Source organism: Octopus bimaculoides, chromosome 6 (assembly GCF_046866305.1).
Source record: "Octopus bimaculoides isolate indiv1 chromosome 6, ASM4686630v1, whole genome shotgun sequence".
Lineage (NCBI taxonomy): Eukaryota > Metazoa > Mollusca > Cephalopoda > Octopoda > Octopodidae > Octopus > Octopus bimaculoides.
The window spans coordinates 47,515,290-47,541,257 of NC_142933.1; the positions used below are offsets into that span (position 1 = coordinate 47,515,290).

Below are 25,968 nucleotides of genomic sequence, written 5' to 3' on the forward strand. Positions count from 1 at the left end.
GATAGGTGTAATTTCATAGAGGGGTCTATTTACTTGCCAGGTTAAGTGAGAATACGAATGTTGAGTGGTGCCTCCTTCAGATATCCTATGATAATATCTAAATCTTTTATAGTTTACAGTTTTCTACTTATATATAACATTATTCACATAATTGTGTCAAAATTTATCCTGCATTTACATGCATATATATATATATATATATATATATATATATATATATATATATATATACATATATATATATATATATATATATATATATATATATATATATATATATATATATATGTATATATATATATATATATATATATATATATACATATATATATATATATGTGTGTGTATGTATGTATACATGTATGTAAGTATGTTTGAGTGTTTGTATGTGTGTATGTGTGTGTGTGTGTCTTTTGTTTTTTTTTTAATTATTTTAAATCAATGAGGAGGAAGCCGGTTTCCCCAAAAGATACAAGGCTCCATCTTTGTGATGTAGTTAACACAGACAAATTCACATTTGAAACTTGACAAAAGTCTTGCATATTTTTACTGTTCCACTCGCAGATTGCATTTGTAATGTACGAATCAGCCAGTTAATTTCTGTTTCTGAAAATCCCAGTTTATCCAGATTCTCCTTTAAGCATTTACTAACAAAACCTAGTGCTCCAATTATTACATGCATGTATATATGTATGTATGTATGCATGCATTTATGTATGCATGCATTTATGTATGTTTGTATGTATGTATGTATGTATGTATGTACGTATGTATGAATGCATGTATAGAAAAAGATGAGAGACAGAAAATGGAATTCATGAGAACTACTGCGGTTGTTTCGACTCATCATGCACCTGTACGCTACAGGTGAAATGCTGTACAATCAACTGTCACGCATTTTAGTTGCAGATGCGTCTCCTCAGGCGACTTTTCAAAAAGTATCTTGTTTCCTGTCGTTTCCCTTATTTCTATAATAATACATTTAAGTGTAGCATTCTATTCGTCTAATGAACTGAGATAGAATGAAAGAAACTTTTTGATATAAGCAATAGAATAAACAAGGGTAAAAGAATAAGGAATAAAGAATAATTGCTTATGTAAGAAGAATTATTTCATTCTATCTCAGTTCATTATGGAGCGGAGGCGCATGGTTTAATGGTTAGGGAGTGAGACTCATGATTGTACGATTGTGAATTCGATTCCTGGACCGGGTGGCGCGTTGTGTTCTTGAGCAAAGCATTTCATTTTACGTTGCTCCAGTCCACTCAGTAGGCAAAAATGGGTAATCCTGAAACGGACTGGCGTGTTGTCCATGTGGGGGATAGATACACCATGAAACCGGAAAACCGGCTTTTATGAGTCGGTATGACTCGAGAAGGTAACTTTACCTAACTTTCCCTAGTTCATTATGGAGACGGATAGAATGCTACACTAAAATCTATTGGTGTAGAAATAAGTGAAACGGCAAGTAAAAAGCGACGTGCTTTTCGAAAAGTGATCTGAGGAGACGCATCTACAACTATAATGCATGAGAATGTAAACGATCACAGTGGTTCTGCATAAACAGCCTCGTGAATTCCGTTTCCTGTCTTCATTCTTTTATATAAACTCCATCGACACAAAGCAATTCCGGAAATAAATCCAGTGGCATATACCGCCATACTGTTATTGATATCAGATAACCGAATACTGTGGGTGAACTTTAAACCGCTTACTACAAGGAGTCGACCCGAATATAACATTATTACTATACATTTAGATACAAACATACACAAACACATATAATACATATACGTACGTACACACACACCACACATATATATATATATTATCTGTGTGTGCATGTGTGCATGATAGGCAGGATAATGGCTATTCGAATTTTTGTTTTTGTAGCTGAAATGACCTTTAAGCATCCGTACAAATTATAATAACTTTTTGGAGATAAAATGGGATTGAATTAATGTGTGGGTATACGACTTTTTGAAAAGGGTAAGAAGATAATTCTAGCTGGAAGTATGTATGAGTGTATGTGTACTTGTTGCTCTTTACATATGCCTACGCGTGTGGTTAGAACGTGTGCCATAGAATTAATCCACAGTATTGCAAATTGACAAAGTAGGAGTGCATAATAAAAATTTGCATCCACAGAACTTATTTACCTGGCGTCTATGCATGAACAAATCAATGAAGAAAACAATAAAACTAAGGTCTAATTCCATGAACACAGTTTCCCAAGAGAGAGGCAGAAAAATCTAAGATTAAAATGAAACACAATTAAAAATATTGATGCTGGCACTCACTCCGTTGGTTATGACAGATGAGTGTTCCAGTTGATCCGATCAACGAAACAGTGTGCATGCGAAACTAACGTGCAAATGGCTGAGCACTCTGCAGACACGCGTACTCTGAACGTAGTCTCAGGGTGACTCAGCATGACATAGAATGTGACAAAGATCGCTCTTTGAAATACAAGTACTACTCACATTTGCCAGCTGAATGGACTGGAGCAACGTGAAGTAAAGAGTCTTGCTCTAGGACACAATGCGCCGCCGGGAATCGAACTCATTTTAGAATCGTGACCTGAATACCCTACTCACTAAACCACACACCTTCACAGAAAAACAATACTGATAATATACACTTAAAGGCACACACACAGACACAGATATATACTGAAATCTACTGCTAAGTGAATATATTTAGGTTCTAAAGATCGATCTGTTACTGGCCAATTATAATTTGTTGTAGAGGTGACTTCTTCATCGAACACTCCTCATCAATTATTCTGCGTTTGCATCAGACACATAAAGTATATTTTCAGTAATAAAGTACTTTCCATGATACTTCCTTTTTTTTTTTTTTTTTTTTTTTGATAAATATAATTTCTGCTTCTGCATCTCTTAATGGTTAAAAACTTTAAAGGAGCTTAAGGACACACATGCACGCGCTCGCGCACATACACACATGCACACGTGCAGGCATACATATATACACATATATACACATATACATGCATACATACATACATACATACATACATACATACATACATACATACATACATACATACACATCTATATAAATCTGTGTGAATGTGTATGTGTACGGGTTTATTTTTCTAGCCATGGAACACATTCGAAGAAAAATCTGACATACTAGATTAGGAGAAACGATGACTACTACTTAATAAAGTGCTCTCTCTCCAGAGTCTCCCTCACATACATCCACACGTATATATTGGAATATATATTTACACACACACACATACATACGCTTGCGCGTGTGCACGCGCGGGCGCATTTATACATACATAAGAATATGCAAAGCATAGGAATAGTTATATATATACATATATATACACGAAGATATACAAATATATATGAGCGTGTGTATATCTTTATACATATACGTATGCAACCTATATGTCTACACGTGTGTAGACAGATAAATAACTAGCCAAAAGTAACAATGTGACTCAAGAGGCTAGAGTTTCGTATAAAATATATCTACTCATACTTTGAGGGTCATATCTATCCTATCAAACATAGACGCAGAAACATACATACATACATATACACATACATATACATACACACACATACATACATACATATATATATATATATATATATATATATATATATATATATATATATATATATATATATATATATATATGCTAATATATTATTCATAAATATGCAACTTTATATATATCTATTATACATTAGAAACTATTCGTGTTAACATTTCCAATACTCCCCTCACCTTGTATAATTTGCTTGTTGCTATCGCCTCTCACCGCTTCCACTGCAGTGTTGAGATTCTTATATTTTGCTATTCTAACCATTTTCTACTCCCCAGTGAAAGTTTTGTCATTTCGGAATGCTCTTTCTCTCTCTCTCTCCTCTCTCTCACTCTCTTTTCCCCCACTCTCTCTCCCACTCTCCCTCTATCAATACCAATTACTCTTTCTTTCTGCACTCTCTCTTCTATTCATATCTATTTGTCTTTCTCTCATGCGTGCTTTCTCTATCATTACTATATTTATTGACTTGTTTATTTTAGCAGAAATAAAAATTTGGAGGCTGCAAGTTTTAAATAGATAGTCTTTTGTGCCTTATACAAACACACAAACAAGCATACTTCCACACATATGTGGATGTAACAATTAGTTGGTTGTCATAATAAAACTCAGAGTTTCGGATGCCGGAGCTGAAGTCTGCTCCGGCATCTCATCATTTACTAAGACAAACGCTATGCAAAAAAAAAACCGTTGAATAAATGGAAATTACTCCAATAGGCATGGGGAAAGTAATACTTCATTCATAGAATTCGCATATGCACACATATACACACACATACGCGTACGCACACACACACACACTTGTATGTATATCTATATACATACTCACACGCTTGTACATATACATACAAACACACACACACACACACACACACACACACACATATATATATATATATGTCTACGCATACACGCACATACCACACGCATATATGCCCATGCACGCATCACTACGCTCATATACATATCTCTACACGCACACACACATACATGCGCGGATATGGAAAATGTAGTCTTTACGCACATGTACATACATACGTGGATAGACGTATATATAATTAAAAACACATACGCAAAAAATATAAACCGTAAAGCATTCACATTCGCTGCAAAACTTGAATATGCAAATGAGTCATATATGTATATACACAAATACACCCTCCTGTCTGTCAAATTCATCTACACCTGCAGATATATAAAAGTATATACATACATATATGTATGAAGGAAGGAGACATGTACAATAGGTAGAGCCTTGCACTCGTATATATACAATCGTTCGTACACATGTATATACGCACGCACATACACATTAATTATATACTACACACGTATAAGTTACACAATTATAATGGGTGAAAAATAATATACAGAAAATTATATATAAAGTAATAAAATAAATTTTAGAAATATACGAGATGTTAAGACATATGAAAGGCATGTACGTGGGCATAATATAAAAAGCAGGTTCTATCTGTGAACTTGGAGGTTCCAAAAACGTAGCAAATGTTTTGCCATATGTGGACATGACCCCAAAAGTTCAGTTCTTCGATTTAGACATGTAGCAGGTTCTAAAGAACTCTTCCACATGAGCCATCTTTCCATATCGCAAAAACCGCATTTTCCACTGCCGTTGGTATAAGTCTTACACATGGCCAAGATTTTCCAGTATATCTTATAGCTGACACATTTTTCTTTTAAGGACCATATGTAACTTGATAATTTGGGTGTTTCCCAGTGTCTAAAGCTTAGGGTGTGATTGTTGAACCTGGCTTTAAAATTACCCTCTGCGAGACCCACATATATCTTTGACAAAACTGTGTCCTTAGTGGTTGTAGAGTCTACAGTGACTTCATACAAGATCCATTTAGCGGACTTCATACAAGATCCTAAAATTTAGCATTGATTTTTCCAAAAATTTCCTTACTAATAATACCAATTTCTTATTTTACTGGATTAATAAGTCTACATTTAAGATTAGATAGGAAGTTTTTTTATGGTCTTTAATAGTTATAAAGGCCTCTTTTTCGGGAAGACCTCAACTTTTTCAATCTAATTTAAGCCTAGCGGCGATGATGCCAGATTCTTTATTAATGTCGTTATAAACTTGTGGTCTAGCTTTAGTGTAATTATTAATAATGTTGTTATGTAGAAGTCGTGAGTATGTGTTGTTTTTTTACAAGGTATAAGTTCTTGGTTTTATCAGAAAAAAGTGCCGTTTTCTTTTTGGAACTTTTTATGTATTTGATGTCATTTTTCAGTTTCTGTTGGAAAGTGTCAAAAGACTTACGAAATTTCATTTTGTTTATAAGCTTCAGTAGGTCCGTTTCGAAATCTTCTAAGTCCTTGATTTTAGGAAGGAATTTCTTTGATTTGATTCCATAAATATGTTCTCTGTAGTAACCTCTTCCATGTTGTAAAAGAAGGCTTTCCATCTCATACGCTTAATAAGATCTGTAGTTTCTCCAAAAGTTTCTTAGAGTATAGTTCCCTGGATGGAATAGGTATGTTTTTCATAGAATAATCGATACTGTAGGCGTCCATATTAAATTCTTCTGCGGGGCAGAGTCCTCAACCGATTTAAGGCAATTTTTCAAAACAAGCTGTATATGGTTCTTGAAAAAAAAGCTGCGGTATACGGGAAGTAATTTATTAATAATAATAATATGACAACAAAAGAATGAATGAGACCTCAAATATAATGTAAAATAGAAGAATTTATCTATAAATATAATAAGTGACAATTAGTTGGTTGGCATAATAAAACTCTAGATCAGCTGCAGCATATGGTGAATCTTATACTGTATATCATCAGGTTGTATGTCACTCGGGCACATCGTCACACGTACTTAATCTCATATGTTATTACTTGCAAGTATTTCCGTTTCAATATTTGGATGTGTGGATTTTATTCTGAGCACTTAAGTTTACAGAGTGAATAAGAAAGCTTTTATTTCTATGGTTCATTTCCCTTCCAATACTTAAAATTCTTAAAAAATTATTTCACATGAACCTCTGAATGTGAAATTATTTTTTAAGAATTCAACAATTTAAAGAATATAATATAAATATTTGATCTAATAGTAGTTTTTAATGAAATAAGATAGTTTTCACATCTATTTAATCCTGTGCTTTTATTTAATATGCTTCAATTAGACGCATATTTAAATTACGAACTAATCTAGAGATATGGAACGATTATCAGTAGCACAGTGCATTTGAGACCGGACTACTATACAGGCATTGCAAGCAGTTTCATTTCTAACATGACAAATTTTCTAAAGAAATGCAATAATAGTCTCTTAAACCGAACATATATTTATTCAAAATAATTCCGGGTTATTTCAGGTTAAATATCAACCTAAGAAACGCTGGATGTTCTCCTAGTATAGTGTTTGCTCATATGTATATAGGTATAATATATTGGGTTGGCAACTAAGTTCCCACCGCTTTTTTAAATTTAAATTTTTTAAAAGGTTTAATAAAAAATAACAACTAATTAATCAATGATGTATTCACCCTTGTTGTTTGCAACTTCTTCTCGACATTCACCAGATTTCGACTCGAAAAATTGAACCAAACAAGCTCTCAATTCTGGATCAGTATTGAACGAAACTCCGCACATAGCATTTGAAAGAGATCGAAAAAGATGGAAATCCGTTGGTGCCAAATCAGGAGAATACGGCGGATGTGGTAGCACTTCCCAGCCATGCGTTTGAATGGCTTCCTGGGTCATATTTGCGATATGAGGGCGGGCGTTGTCGTGCAGCAGAAGAACTCCATGCTGCCGATTAGGTCTTTTCTCTTCAATAGCTGTGTTGAGTCGTCCCATCTGTTGAACATAGAGTTCTGCGTTGACCATTTGATTCCGTTCAAGCAATTCGTAATGGATAATCCCTTCCCAGTCCCACCATACGCACAACATCATTTTACGCGGATGAAGATCTTGTTTCACGCGCGGTGTTGCTTGTTTACCGGGGCTAAGCCATTCCTTACGCTGCTTCATATAGATGTACAGGAACCATTTTCGTCGCCAGTGACGATTCGGTAAAGAAATCGTTGCTTGTGTCCATGAGATGAGCGGTGACGAGCAAGCAAACCAGCGGAGATTGTGGTTCGTTGATTTTTGTTGTTGTCACTTAAAGCATGCGAAACCCATGCTCCATACTTCTGAACCTTTACCATCGAGTGAAGATGCTTCTCTATAGCAGTGTGGGAGCATTCCATTTTCTCTGCCTTTGTCGTTTGACGAGAATTTTCGTGCAAAAGTTGGTTTAATCGCTCTTCATCGAACTCAACTGGACGGCCAGAAGGAGGTGCGTCTTTGAGGTCAAATTCTTCATTTTTGAACTTGGCATACCAATCACGAGCGGTTCTTTCCGCTGTGCAATTCTCTCCATGCACAGCACAAATGTCACGAGCAGCTTTTGCGCCCTTAGAACCTTGATTAAAAGCTAAAAGAAGGTGGTGTCGAAAATGCTCGTTTTCCTTAACTTGACATTCCATTTTAATGATCTGAAAAGAAACAAGAATGAACTAAAATGAACTAGAGAGAAAAAAACAAAATAGATTCCAAAATTTAAAAACACAATAAATTCCAAAATTATAAAAAAAACAGCGGGAACTTAGTTGCCAACCCAATATATATATACATATATATATACCTCAAGTTGTACATAGTATATTTTTTATTTGTTTACTTGTCTCTCTTACTGGTCTTCGGCTATGTTAGGGAGCCATCTTGAATGTTTTAGGTCAATCAAGCGATGCTTTATTTTATCTTTGATGCTGCAAATCAGTTAAGTTAATCAAAGCTGGTTTTGAAGCGGTGAGAAACAAACACAAATACAAACAAGTACACACACATTTACACACTTATACACACACTCACACACACACACATACACAGTTCGGTGCAATATCCCCCACGCCTCTCCCATCATGCACATACACGCATATACGACAGCTTCATAACTCGATCAAAATGAATCCTGAAAGAAGTGTAGTCTACTAATAGTATTGAATCCCACCAACAGTAACTTCGATTTCATTCATAAGCTTACTTTAAACGAATAACCTTAAACACACACACGCACACTCAAGCACGTACACGCGTACACGAGCGCATACAGGTGTATAAGTGAGATGGGTGTGTATGAGATATACACTGTCACAATTTTCATACGTATTCTTACAAGGCATATCATAAGTAATTTTACCTTAGCGATGTGTCACCAAAGTGCTCCCTAAAACAAAGCAGTTTCTGTATTTCCAGTTTATATAGTGAAAAAGAAACAGAAAGAAACATGTTATCCGGTATACGTGAAATGTATGCGATCATATCTCCAAGGATGTTTACCACTAAGTAACATAATATGTCTAGAGCTTTATCCCTTAATAGGTGTTGTAAACACTAGACAACCTTTCTGTGATCAAAAGTCCAGTAGGGTAGACGCACAAAAGAGCCCCGTAGGGTAAACGCTTAAAAGAGTCCCGTAGGGTAAACGCACAGAAAATTGGACAAATTTTAAATGAACTTCCCAGGGGCATACATACTGACTAACAAGGTACATAAGTACATCTCGAGATATATGAGTTTCGTTTTGAGTACATCTCATCAAAATGCCCAACAAATATTCATATAAATCATATGTGTGTGCGTATATGCAGCCCATTACACTGAGAGGCACACGAGGGATTAGAGCTAAATTGTGTATGCGCATGTGTGAACAAGTATGTATATAATATATATATATATATATATATATATATATATATATATATATATATATATATATATATATATATATATATATATATATATATACGATTATATATACATACACGTGTATATATGTGTGTGTGCGTGTATATATGTATATATATATACATACATATGCATGATATATACACACATATGCATGTATGTATATATCAATGTAAATATCGTAAATTGTATAGGGTTTTTTACTATGCATTTTCTGATAGAGAACTCAGTTTATAGGGCAGAGATGACAGATTTATTATTTGAAGAAATAAGAAAATAGCAGTCTAGCCGAGTTTGTTTGTCCCGGCTGATGACAACTCAAGTATTGGGGTTTATACTGTTAGAGATATTCTGAGCTTGTATGTTTGAGCTTAGCTGCTGTTTTTTAAAAATATAATACCAACACACTCAGAGTCACCCACACACATGTACACGCCTGCATACATGCACACATATACTTATATACATGTGTGTGTGTGTGTGAGTGCGTGTCTGCGTGTATGTGTGCGCGCGTAAATGTACATTCATCTATACATATATATGTATATATATATAAATAAGTATATGTTTATATATATATATATATATATGTACACACGCACACATGTGTATACACACACACATGAGCATATATATATATATATATATATATATATATATATATATATATATATATATATATATATATATATATATACATATATATATATATATACCAATACATAAATCATGCATACTTATGTTTTTCACTTTCATCTTAAATTCAACTAACTAATGTTGGTAAATATTCCTCTGTTTTTGCTATGAGCACATTGACGTCTGCATAATGGATATTTTGATGTTTGTCCACTTACCTGTATACATATCATACCTGTTAGATTTTCAACCGATCGTTAAATTTTTTCAATATATAATAAAAACTTGTCTGTTCATAAGATCCTCCTATCGTACTTTTATATTTTCCTATCCTATTACATTTCCAATTCTGATTTTTGCTGCTATTTGCCAATATATGTTACTGATTATTCGTTAACTCCTTTCCATTTAGAGTTACATCTAAATGAAAGGGCTTACGAACTTTAACGATTTGGATAGCTTTAAAGATTTCAAAACAATTAGTAGATTAAATTAGTAAAATATCAAGGAATTGAATAAAGTAATGAAAAGGAAAAGTGCTTATTGGGGAGATCAACAAGAAAGTATTTTAAAATAAAGATCTAACTAGTAAGAGAATGGAAAGACTCCGGGGAATATACTCAGAACACGCCCTTACATATGCGTGGCAACCCAGAACATAACTGGCTTAATGATGTTGCGGAGATGTGGTTCCTATGAACAATACTGTTGCCCTATGTACATACAGTGACAACACTGAAGTCGTTAGACAAGTAGTAACTAACAGAAATGTTTTATACACAAGGAGGTAACAGACTAACATCATTGGACATCATATGAAAAATAACCCCAGAGTTTGAAAAGTGGTGAAGATAAAGGAGTCAGCCAGGAAAAGCAGAGAGAAATCAATCATTATTCTTATCACATGGCAACAGAAAGATCAACTCCGGTGTGGAGCTGTGGATGGGGAATAAGGGTTTTGAACCTCCATGATTATCGGCAGTTGTAGGCATGGAACATGATGAGAACATGAAGAATGTGTGGTGTGTGTATGTTTGTGTATACACACACACATACACACTTACACACACACACATATTGTAGTGAAGGTCATTTAAAACAGTTGTTCTCAACATGTGGACTCATTTGCTTCTTATTTTACTCAACTGGACTCTCATAAACATTCGATATTTAAAAAATCCTATTATATATTTATAATCAGATATTAGGAATCGTATAAAGAAAATTGTTAAAATATTTTGTATATTTTGTATATTTTGTATATTGAAGATTAACAAATTTCTTGCACAAACTTTAACAACAAAATCCTATATGGAGTTCCAGTGGCTATATATACTTCGGTTGAGAGTCACGGATGTAGAAGAATACGAGAATTGAAAAGAGCGTAGAGTAAATTATATAGCAATATATATCATTGGTGGAACACTGAAGCTTGCAAATATCGAAGTTGGTGGAATAAAGAAGCTTGCAATTATCGAAGGCCAGCGTGCATAAAGCACAGACAAGTCTCTGCTGCATTTTCCATGAGAGTTTTTTTTTTTCTAAATAAATTACAGTGAGTTTAAAGAATTCTCATGTCACCCATTCAGATTTGAATTCCAGAGTTTTTTTCTGTGTGAAATATGAACCTTGGCAATAGCTCCTAAACTACACAATATCAAATATACATCTATATACGCATAAATATATAAATATATCCATATATTAACATGTACATGAGTAGGAGTGTTTGCATTTATATTGGTGATTGTATTAGTAAATCTATTATAAATAAAGTAGGAAAAGAAAGACTGAAACGTAGAATGTGATAGTTTATTTACTCCGATATGAATTGTTTCCAATATTTAATCAGTTCCTCAGACAGAAGGAGTCTGTGATACTTACGTTTGAAAAACTGACTACATATAGCAAAATTTCGAGTGTAACGGTTCACTACGTCGGTCAAGATAAGGTCATATTTATTTATATATTGTTTCTTACAAGACTCGTCACGTTTCCTTCACCTGACAATTTTCAGAGGAATTTTAAAGTGAAAGAAATAGGCCAAACCTTGATGATCATAATTTTAATCGATGAATATGTCTACTCTCTCTGTCTCTCCGGCGATTGTTTGACTGGCTGAAACTTGGAATTCACTGTCAACAATATTCTTCGTTAAGAATAGACTTGTACTCTACAAAAGTTTAGAGTAACCACCAGATTAATGTAAAATCGTTATTATAACTGAACTAAGAACAATCGTTTGTGTATATATATATATATATATATATATATATATATATATATATATATTATCCACCACCTTTCCAACAACAATCTTGACACTGTTTTGAATTCCATATGTCAAACACTCGAGGACATACTTACATAATCAAAAATGAACATTACTCCCATGAAATTCGGAAACAATTTTTCACGCTCAGAATTGCTGAAGCCTGGAATAGGCTACATGCATCGGTTGTCAGCTGTTGAGACAATACAACCTTCAAAACTTCCATGTTTACTGAAATTCGCCAACGGCACACCTAATGGCTTTTTTGGGGTGGGGGGCTGTAGTGAACCTGAGCACTGCATACAACAATCTCATTATTAGAATTATTATGAGTCCAAATATATATGCGCATACATACATACATACATACATACATACATACATACATACAGATATATAAATATATTCACTCATATATATTCGCAAATATGCATACGTTCATACATTCATACATGCATATATACATTTATACATCTATTCCATAGATATCTAACGTGTTTGATATATTAGGTTCCGAGTTATTTAATTTGTTTCATTATCATTATGTATATTGAAGCATTAAGTATTGAAGCACTAACCCATACTATATCGAACTCTGTATATTATGATTTAGATTAGATTGTTTGGAAGGTGATGGTGCCTGTGTTCTAATACATACAAACATACTTACATACATACATACTTACACATACACACACACACACATACATACATACATACATACATACATACATACATACAAATACAAATATGTATGTATGTGTTATTCAGATAATACGATTTGTTTCCAACACACATTTTGCCATTGTGACTAAATGCATCATCTGCTCGTGTAGGATATTGTACAATTGGATCCAATTGCACTATGCACACCCCCTGCAGAAGATAAAGATACAAATTAGCCATAATGGGAGAAGCTGTCGCACCTTCCGCTGAACAAACAGGAAATACTTTGTGTGTGCATGCGCGTGTGCATGTGTGTGTATATAAATATATATAAACGTATGGACACAGTGATATAAAGTGATAGATGGCTAAAAATTATATAAATGACCTTAAACGTTTATATTTTTGGTTGTCTTACTTGTTTCAACCGCTAAATTGCGACCATAATTGTGTAATATCTTTATTGATTTATTCGATCATATCGAGCTTGCTAGTTTCATTGCGGTAACAATTAAATTAATATCAGATAAAACTACACTCGTGTTTATTCTGATGTGAGTTTCAAGTATTGACATGAGTATCGACACTGTGTGTGTGTTGTGGAGTTCTATGGAGTATTCATTATTTTTTCCAATAATCTTGCTACCAATGATATGCTTATCATTTACAATACTATTTCAAATTTGTTATCAATGACGCTGGAAATGCCTAATTCAAATCCAGGTTTATATTTCTGATATTTTCAGCACTCAGAAATATCTGAATCTATATGTAACCTCGGTTTGAGTTTACAAAACATAATATTAGCGAGGTCACTTAAGGATTGTTCATTAAAGGAAATTGTCTTTTCTTTAATTCATATACATTGATTTTCATTTGTACACTAATCGGTAATGGAAAGTAGTTGCAACGTTTGTTTCATATGTGTAATCTATTAAAGCTCTCCTGACTGGACTCATTTCAAATATTACTTTTTTGTTCAACCATTTACGAAAATATTCCAGTAATTTTATAACATACCTAATTTTGAAAACAATATCTAGTCATAAACTTTTCAGTAAACATTCAGTTGTATTGTATGAAATAAAATCACTGTTCATAGTGACTGTAAGAAAATTATCATTCATATATATATATATATATATATATATTCTTATATGTGTATTTGTGTATGCATGTGAGTGGTGTGAGTGTGTGTGTGTGTGTGTGTGTATGCGTGGGCGTTATATGGAAGACACAGGTTTGTTTCGCTTACATTTTATGTCCTTTAAGTATATAGTAAAACAAAAAAGACTTTAAGTTCATTGGCGCTTTTAAGGTTTCTCCGTCTTCCGACTAAAGATGCATTGGAGCTATCATAACTGCACTTTTGTAGTAAACTGCAAGAATCGTGAGAATGATGTAGTGATAAAAACATACTAAACGTCCTAAATTTTATGAAACCATTAACACCGATATTCGTTGTGTTCGCTGTGTGCTAAAATTGTGCTATGTATTTTTCTATAAAGCGCTAATATATACATATACGGCTTGCATGGAATTAAACTTATTGTTAATATATTTAATATACTAATTATCTAATTAGAAATATGCAGTGAGATAAAAATATTAACTCAATGGCTGTAGCTGGGTAATCATGTGTAATATGTATATATATATACATATATATATATATATATATATATATATATATATATATATATATATATATATATATATATATATATATATATATATATATATATATACATATATATATATAGTAATACCATTGTCCTGACCTCGGCCAGTACCGTGAAAACTATGTAACTCTAAGGTGATCTAATAACACTAATATATGTCCCAAACGTATGGTTTTGATACTGGGCTGTTGGTCTAGTTTTCTCTCCTCACGGCAGAAGTATTTCTAATTAGACTTTTTTAGTATGCATATTACATTACATCTGTTAACGATAACTGTATATGTATGTATGTATATATATATATATATATATATATATATATATATATATATATATATATATATATATATATATATATATATATATATATATATATATACATACATATATATATACATGTATGTATATACATATATATATATATATATATATATATATATATACATGCATCTATATGTATATATATATATGTATATATCCATATGTTATATGTATTATACATGCTCACTATATTTGATTTGTATAATATATATATGCATGTATATATACATATATATATACATATATATATATATATATATATATATATATATATATATATATATATATACATATATATAAATGCATATGTATATATACATATATATACACACACACATATATATATATACATATATATGCACACATATATATATATATATATATATATATATATATATATATATATATATATATATATATATATATATATATATATATATATATATATATATATATATACTGAGGATTTTTATGTATGTATGTATGTATTATGTATGTGTGATCGTTTATAAATTATAATAATTAATACACGTATGGTAATGAGATTAGGGCTGGATTATTACGAAATATACATTTACGGAAGTTCGAATGTCAATTTTTCATAAGTTTAGAGTTATACTGTTCAAAAGAAAATTAAAGTAGAAATATATCAAATAAACAATTATCGGCGTTCAATATATATTAAAACTTGTAATCACTATGATTGCTACATTAATACTTAAGGATAGAATATTTAAGTAGTTACTTATAAACTAAGAAAGAAAAAAAAGCTAGTCGTAAGATCAGTTATGTTATAAAACAAAATAGAATTCATGTTTCTTAAATTGAACAGTGACCATGGCATCACCAAAAGCGAAACTGCGTGAATATCAAAGAAATTTACTCAGAAAATTGAAACCAAATGATTGAGATGGGGCAAAAACGGAAAAATAAGTTAGCCAAACAGCACCTACCAATAACATAAAACTGACCCTCGCTCACTCAATTTCCATGTTTTATGCATATCTGGTTTATTTTACAGGAATGAACATTTTCGTCGCCTTTTTCGTCTTGTTGCTATTGCTGGCAGAATCCACTCCTCGGGCGGCCTCGTCCATTCCTTTAATAGGTGAGTCAATCTCATTTTCCACCACTTATTTATGTTACAGGAATGAACATTTTCGTCGCCTTTTTCCTCTTGTTGCTATTGCTGGCCGAGTCAGTCCCTCATGCCGCAACAGTTCCATTGATAGGTGAGTTTTTCTCCATTCTCTACCACTGATTAGAAAAACGGTGTTCGTTTCACCAATGACGTCATCGTTTTCACGATCCCATATCCATGAAATGTTTGACCATAGTAATGCATTCTTTCGTTAAACTCACAAGAAAGCACTACTACAGGTCAAACTTCTCACCCAAGAGTGTAATACCCTCTTTGTGCAATGCTAAGGTAATTTATTCATATCTTCATCACCCTTGCACGAGAGCACAATAGGTTATATAAGATTGATGTTAAAAGCATTTTCACTTAACCTGGGTCAACGTTTGGGGCTTAATTTAAAATAAAATAATTTCTGAAAGAAAGAATATTTACTAAAAAGTTCACAATACAGACATTTACTAAACAAGTTCACCATCCACAGACACACAAACGCACGCACACACGCACGCAACATCGCACTTGTTAGGGTTTAAAAAGCATTTAAACAGTAATCAATATTCTAATACTTCATAAGATATTTATTGATTTTTAAAACATGTACGTTGAGTATACAATACAATTTCGGTGGAAGTATAGAAATAGTTATCTAAATATACTACAGATTTTAAATATAGGAAACGTAATAATTATCAATGCAGAGAACATTAAATAAGCAATGTAGACTGGTTTCTAGCAGGATAGAAGAGAAATGGGACTTCTTAATATTTCTGTATAAGCGTGCAAGTACGATGAGCTGATATATGACTCGATATGTAGCACACTTCAATTTATATCAATTATCATAGAGAACATAATTTGTGTTTTCAATCTTTACGGGAGTTTCATACACATACTATGCACAATCTACAGAAACAGTTATAGACTTCTAAATTTAGCACAACTCCTAATTTTGGAGGACGGAGTAACAGCCGATTAAATTTATTCTTGTACTCCACGTGTGCATTTTCTATCGCTCTCTAAGTGTTGATGAAAATCCAAGATTGATTCAAAGCATAAACAAATATAGTTAAACACGGTAAAACATTTTCTCCGATGTACAACTGATTCTGTTATCCATTATTCTGTTTACGTAAGCATTAATTTAAAGAGTCTTAAAATCTTGAATTTTACAATCAATGGAATGGTAATTTTTGTAGAGAATAGATTCTATTTATGTAGAATTTTATGTAAGTTGCTAGGTTTTAAAAATTCCTGTTTTATGGCGGGATTATAAAGCCCGATATTTTCCATTTATTTTAATGCTTAGGTATTATACACGAGTCGTTGCTTGAGAGCAACTGATAGCAAATAAGGATTTTAATTACTGATTATTCATCTAATGATGTATCACACATATTAAACATACTACGTTAATTTCATATACAGTAATAATAACATTCACTTGATCTTAGCATATTGGTAATGTATTGGTAACGTATCTTTTAAGTTTTATAAACATTTAAAACTTCGGGGAGCAAGAAATGTTTTCCTCATTCTTAATCAATGAGAGCGAAAGCACATTGGAGAATGACAGGGAACGAGTAAGAATTAAATGTTGCGCTGTGTGTCGAGGAACGGTGGGACTGAAAAGTGGTTGGCGAGGGGAAGAAGATAACTTAAAGGAGGGTAAGTCTAGAAGGTGAGAGATAACATATTTGGGTAAAATTGAAGGATCGAAGGGTAAGGAAGCAGATGGTAATTGATAAGTCTGAAGTAGAGGACTTTCTTTTGGCAAGATCGGTGATCATAGTAATCACCATGATGTCGATAGTACTGTCTGCATTCGTCCTGGCTCAGGCTGATGATTAGAAATGCATATTCACACTAAGTTGTATTCGAAAATGATCATCATTGTGAGCATTAAAATAAAGTAAAAATTAAAATAACTGAAGGAGATATCCCGAAGGTAAAAATGATGCGTTGTCCTATGTGTTTCCCAGAGGGTCCTAAAGTTCGGACGTCGAGGAGAAGTAAATGGACTAACCAAGTTTGTTGAAATGAGGTGGCCTATTGTGTGTGGGACAACGCGTTCACTACCAAAGCAATCATTTAGACAATGCTTTCTTCATTAACCAACTTATAAAGCACAGCAGAATTTGTATGTAATGCAATGTGTAATATTGGCAGATATGCAACCAAAAGTTTGGGTGATTTGGAATAATGATTTGGGTCAGGTGATTACTATTTTATTATTGATATAAAGACAGGTGTAAAATGTGTATTGAATGCATTTAAAATTGCCTAACTGTTCAAGTCTGGGTACCACAGAATGGATTACTGTTGCGGGAAAGAGTGGGGCTGTTATGAATTCAGATAAAAGAAATATCAAAACAAATGTTGTGTCTACTTTCATGCACATATAATTCATTGTCATTTCCTGCTATTCACCAGTTTGTCCATGCTCTCGTAGTTTAAGAAAGGAGAAAAACTTTCACACTCCACGAAGAGAGACTTTGTCCAAAATTCATCCGCTTTTCTTAATGGTATATGAACTTTAAAAAAACTTTGTATTTATATCAATAAATTCGATATTTGCTGACGCAGACCACCACCATCTCCCTGGACTTTATTTTTATTGTAATCTATTTATATATATATTTATCTATTTCATTATATATATATATATATATATATATATATATATATATATATATATATATATATATATATATATATATATATATATATATATGTGTGTATGTATGTATGTATGTATGTATGTATGTATGTATATATGTATATATATATATATATATATATATATATATATATATATGTATATATACGTTATATACATGCATGTATAAATATACACACATATATATATATATACGTACGTATGTATGTATATATATACATATGTATATGTATGTATATACTCCTATATATATGTGTGCGTTTGTGTTAGCCTGTATGTGTAAATTATATGATTAAAGAGAGAGAGAGAGAGAGAGAGAGAGAGAGAGAGAGAGAGAGAGAGAGAGAGAGAGAGAGAGAGAGAGAGAGAAAGTGAGGGAGGAAGAGAGAATAATAGATCCACAAGCAGAAAAATAAAAGTCAATTGTATGAAATTGGATTGAAATCTTAATAGAATTTGTAGCAAAAGAAAATACAGAAACATACGTAGATGCCTATATCATTTCCAAATGCCCTCAAGTCACACTATCACTTAAATAAAAGAATACGGGAAATTAGAAACTGCAATGTTTCTGAACAGCTCAGTTAGGGCTGAGTTGTTACTAAACAACAAGACTCACGCTTATAAAGTAGAAATAATTAATGTTTAAAGATAATTGCCCTTAAAACAGCTGGTGGTTGCTGATGATTATATACAAGATAGTTCACTATGTGCATTACGGTATTTCATTAAAACTGATATCACCAATATTATCTTATGGAGACAACGAAAGAAAGGCAAGAAACGTCTTCATATTAACTTACTTTCCAAACTTTATTGTCTGCAAAATAGAAAAATAGAACTTAATCGTATGAAGTCACACAGAGATTTTAGTAGATTTATATATTTGGAGGTACACTGGTACCGATTCTGAATAAAGCTTATGTGTTTATGTGAGCAAATCATTTGTCTTTTAAACTTGAACATTATTTCTATTATACTTGAGATTTACCGCAAAACCTACATTTATTCATACATGTTATTGTGGTAATAAATCTTCATTGTACATTTTTAACCCGCACACAGTTTAGTGAAGAAAGAATGTGAAAATCTACTGGTTTATATTTCATTGAAATCTGGCAAGTTACAGATTTTGCTATGTAATATTTTGGTCAGATTACATCATTACTTAAAACAGCTTTCTGCTTTAAGATTTTTAAAATTTATTACACTAAACACCCGAAAAGCAGATGGTAACTTTATTGTGTACACATATCCAAATATTTTACAGTTATGTGTATTGTAAATATACATAGAAGAAATTACTTCACTAAAAACGAATTAGGATAATTCAAATACGATTACTCTACCAAACATACTTAGAAGAGTATAGATATTAAAGGTAGAAGTCGTTGTGCATAAACGTAACTAGACATTAATCGCCACTAATCCTCAATGCAGATTAATAAATTTCTGTAAGCGTGAGCTGGGATTAATTGATTACAAAAATGTTAAATAACTATCATGATATAATTAGTAAAGCTACTAACCTCCATGTATTATACAATATTAGTAATGACCATAATTATCTGGTTAAAAATATATATATTAGCAATAAAGAGAGCGCCAATTCACATGAACTGACGTTGTTGAATTTTATACTTCGACCTCGGAAATATTACAACCATGTGCTCTACTAGAATTTTCCAAGACATCTATAATAAAACGGCTAATCTAGCCAACTGCTCGTAGTTTTCAAAAACAAAGTGAGAAATAGGTGCTCCATACTACAAGACAGTAGACATTAGGATGATATCAAATATACTCCTAAGTTACTGACATTAATAAACTGAAATACATATGAGGAAAAATCAGAAATAACTACACCTTTTTTAGGCGCTATTTACAACAAATATTTGCCTGTCAACCCCTTCACAGAAAGTTATTTAAGAGACCCAGTTGTAAACTAAATTATAGCTGTACAACAAAGCAAATAACCTAAGAAACTCAAATCAGTAGATGTGATTTGCTTATTCACAAACAAAACGTTATACCTTCAAAATTAGACATATAGAGCCAAGGCATCTATCATATCCATAAATTAGCCTAGATAACGAGAGCGAAGCAAACGAAATGCCGGCGGGTAAATGTAACCATGACTCTTTCAATTATACTACTTTTTTCAGAAACAAAATGAAGAGGACTATCACTATATTATCTAACTTGCAAATCGAAAGAATGCAGATTTGATTCGATCTCCTCTGGAAAATTCTAGAATGATGCAAGCCATATATGTATGGGACAGAATCTGAAATAGCAAGAAAAATTTAAACTCATTAAGCAATAAATATAACAATCATATGAATGTTAGATTAACATTTTAAAACAAATACAGATTTTCAACGAGTTGCATCTGATGTCTTAAAATATATAGATACATATTCATCATTTTCTTTTACAGTTACATACAGCATATAATTTAAAACTTTTTTTGAGATTTCACAAACTGATAGGCTTTGATAAGTTATCTAAGTATAGTTACTGACCTCAAAAGCGTAAAGACACTACAACACCAGATGAAACAGATTAATCTGACAGTGATCACGTTACAAGAATACATGCAGAATTACAGAATCTGTACTTTAGTACACATATTTTAGGTTAGCTGATTATCTATATTATCAGCCAAAACACGATTATGTAAATTATAATACCCATTATAAATAAATCCACCCAAATCTAATTTCGTTATAGATTGCTAATAATTTCACTAATTTTCATTCATCGGATATTAAGTTACACATTTTAGAATTGAATATGACAACGTCTCTCACTTTTATCTTTCATTCATTCGATTCGCGAAAATATATTACTGGACGATTTTAGTTCGCAAGAAAATCATATGAAGGATATAAATGATAATTCTTTAATGATAATAACACCATACATTGTTTTATGGTACGAATATAAGTGACGTTTGTACTTTAGCAGGTTACATGTACATTTTTCTTGGAAATTATTAAAAACTCGCCTATGGGGATTTTTACTTCCCTATTTCTGCTATCATTCAAATTTGTATAATCCAGAAAATAGAAAATTGTCAAACAAATAACGTTTGAAATATGTATTTCGGAATAGTATTTCTAATCTAAATATAGTACCTAAATTAGTTTTATAGAATGTCACATATAAAATTACTTCGCCAAACCTTAAATTTAAACTTACATATAATATTTTGGCATATTTATTCAAAACATGGCAAACTATTTCAGAATGAAATGTTGAAATAGTTAGTAATCTTTGATACCTCGATGAAATTACATAAAAAGCTTTCAATCTTTTATTTTCTATATATCATTGAGAAATATAAAATCAAAGATCTAATTCGATAATATGTAACAGATTTAGTAAAAAATCTCTGATAACTAATAACTAATATATAAAAATAAATCAAATATAGTTCCCAGTATATTATAAACAATATGAAAGCCATTACTGCAATGTTTTAGATTGAAATCCAAACATTTGATGTGTTTTTATACTTTCGACACCAACATGATCATCACCAACCAAAATCACGTGCATTGCCAATAATTTCACCTAATAAACTATTCTCACAGTTTGTACCACCAACATCACCGCCACCATCATATCATTGTTAATACCACTACCACCACTATCTATACTACCGATATCATACACCACTACAGACACTGTAGCCAATAACTTCTAGGAGACCATATTCAGCTACTTTACTACTATTACGTCTACATGGAATATGAGACACATTATGCTTTCGTATTTTGTTTTCATAAAAATTCTTATGAAATTAATGACATCGATGAATATAACATTTAAGTTAGTTATTAAAAATTACTTAGTAGGTTTAATTTATATTAAGACTTTAATATGAGTGAATTCCCATAGATACATAGAAACTTATACGCATATATATATATATATATATATATATATATATACACACAGAAATAACAGCTAAAAATGGTGAAACTCCAACAGATAGCAGTTTCAGCATTTTTAGCTGCTATTTCTGAACTTCGGTATGTGGTGAAGCAACCTGTTTGCTGATCCCTTAATTTTGTTTATAAATGTATAAGAACTTTTAAATAAGTTCCACACCGATAATGGTGCTTACATACCGATGGGCTTGGTAAAAATTATTAATTATTAATTTATTAATAAATTGATAATCCTTTACCCTTTAAATTGTAATATATATATATATATATATATATATATATATATATATATATATATATATATATATATATATATATATATATATATATATATATATATATATATATATATATATATATATATATATATATATATATATATATATATATATATATATATATATATATATATATGAGAATGGCATACTGGTATTTGCAAATATGCCGTAGCTGAGTAACAAGTAAAACTTCAACTACACTAAAAACGAAGCAATTTATTTTTAACATATTATTGTAATTCTTTAATGCAACAGACTAGTTTATACGGCCAATTCTTTAAAATCATCTTCTTATATTATGAACTGAATTAAGGCACGATTTCTAAAATCGTAAAATTTATGTTTACGAATAAAAATTTTTTATCTTTGCTCCTCTCTAATTACAACCATGTGACATCAAAGACAAATGAAATTTGCTAATTTTGTGATTTTTTTTTATTGTTAATCAAGTTTGAATTTTCAAATTTTTTTTATATCATTTGACCCAAAAGACGTTTGAATTAATTCAAGTCCTAACAAGTCAATATAAAAATAGGATAACAATCCAATAGAGGTAGATGATTATACATTCTTATATTACTCTGTATTAATACTTACTAATAAGAATTATTTAGAAAGAAAGCCTTTTTCGTACATGTATAAGCAAAACACTGATACTCTACTTCTCTATATCTTTTGGAATTCAGATTTTGCCAGCTGGTATAGATAGATATATGTTCATTTTTATTTAAAAGATTTTCAATCTCGCCTCCCTTTAATCCTTTTTTTCCTTGCTGAATGTCATGTTAGCTCCTACGTTATATTAAGAAATAAACTTCAGACGTAATGAAACAGGTGATAGAAAATTCGAAACTATTATTTCATACACATTTAAAAGATGAATGTTGACACATGTTGTATTTCTCTATACACACATACACGCACACATATATAGACCCATACATGCACAACCACTCACAAATATATATATATATATAAACTAAGGAATTTGGTCATGACCCAGCTTTTATGTAGTGAGTTACACTATATTTAGGTTCAAGAGTGAATTAGACAAGATAATCTTCATTTGTCTGGCTCTGATGAATTTTTGGTCCATTTGCTGAATGTGAGGACTGAACTCTAATTGGCTCGTTTTAGGAGAATCAGTATTGAATGGTGCAGACTCGGTGTATATTAGTTTATAAGAAATATTGTGTAGATCCTTGTGCTTTTACCACGGAAAATGTTTGTCTTCCTTTAAAGATAGATATTTTCTATATCTATTTACATATAGGTCTTTTTTTTTTGTCTTTTATGATTATTTTTGTTAGCTAAGACTTTTCTTGTATTAATCATCGAACTGTTTCCTACTGAACATAGATACTATACGCTCTTTAACAGGAATAAAGGCGGCGAGCTGGCAGAAACGTTAGCATGCCGGGCGAAATGCTTAGCGGTATTTCGTCTGCTGCTACGTTCTGAGTTCAAATTCCGCAGAAGTCGACTTTGCCTTTCATCCTTTCGGGGTCGATTAAATAAGTACCAGTTACGCACTGGGATCGATATAATCGACTTAATTCGTTTGTCTATCCTTGTTTGTCCCCTCTGTGTGTAGCCCCTTGTGGGCAGTAAAGAAATAGGAATAAAGTTAGCTACAACTACACAGAGAATGTAAATCACACACACCAGAATATAACTAAATAGCTAGTCACTCACAAGCAAAAACAAATCAAAGCTATACACAATGTACGATGATTAAAATGCACAGAAGTACATATATATCTCAGCGGTGACCTGAACATTTAAAATCAATTACACGCAACATATGCACTCTTTTCAGAATGTGTATAGAGCGAATTGAACATCTTGTCACGACATATTTGAAAGCTAAGGAATATTTATAAATACATAGATATAAATGGTAACATACTACATACATAGTCGCACTACACAAAATACAACGTCGTATCCCGTATAAAACAAAATAAATTTATGTTTGAAAGTTTGGTCTCATTTGCAGATAGGGTTATTATGGAAAAATGATGTGGCAGTATGAGTATGTTAGGATTGTACCATTATCTATGATTACTATCAATCAATGATCAAAATGGATTAACTAATGAAAAAACGTAAGAATGCAAACGAATACAATAGTTTGAGTATCTATTTTAGTTGCCTAAAAGATTTCAGGGTGGGGAATAATGACCAAAACATCAGTTTAAATAAATATATGAAAAGGTATTTACACTATGTATTAAGTACTATCTTCCTCTTTCATGCTTTTTCATTCCTGTGCATGTATGTCTGTATGTATGTATTTTATATGTATATATATATATATATATATATATATATATATATATATATATATATATATGTGTGTGTGTGTGTGTGTGTGTGTGTGTGTGTGTGTGTGTGTGTGTGTGTGCGTGTGTATGTGATTGTGTATATGTATGTGCGTTTGTGTTTGTGTGTGTGTGTGTCTAATTTTTTTATTAATGTATATATGCAAAACAATCGATTTTGAGTTGGTATCCGCATAGCCCATGCCTTTCAATAATGATTGTTAGGTGCTCATGTAACTTCAAACGGACAAAGTAATCTTCTCGACTCTCCCACACTCGCCTCAACAGTAGGTCCTTAAATGACCGTTTGAGAAATGGAGTTGCACATGGTACGTTAGTGGTACTATCTTTCATTCCATCAAGGGATGCAAGGCGAAGTTGAACTCGGCAGGATTTCACAAAAATAGCTTAGAGAGCCAGAACAGATACTCGAAAGGTATTTTGTTCGAATTTGTAACGATTCTGCCGATTCACCGCCATTAACCTTTACATACATATGTAAATCAATTAATCAATATATATATATATATATATATATATATATATATATATATATATATATATATATATATATATATATATTACGGAAATGTATATGCATAGTACGTGACTTGATCAGAGATTGCGTCCTGAAACAAAAACACTAGCAGCGTGGAAGA

At 31.8% G+C, this 25,968-nt stretch overlaps 1 protein-coding gene across 7 annotated transcripts in view; it reads left to right on the plus strand.

The window, feature by feature from the left end:
* Positions 1–25,968, plus strand: part of LOC106873461 (neuronal acetylcholine receptor subunit alpha-10) — a 370,303-nt gene that overhangs the window by 314,123 nt on the left and 30,212 nt on the right. For 3 of the 7 annotated variants that reach the window (XM_014920832.3, XM_014920850.3, XM_014920858.3), the window contains one exon: positions 15,952–16,038. The exons of 2 other annotated variants lie outside the window; for them this stretch is intronic. In XM_014920832.3, coding sequence (XP_014776318.1) covers positions 15,952–16,038 — 87 coding nt within the window. Of the gene's footprint in view, positions 1–15,951; positions 16,039–16,078; positions 16,163–25,968 lie in introns of all 7 variants that reach the window. 2 more of the 7 variants (XM_089353834.1, XM_089353836.1) reach the window with 1 other exon arrangement.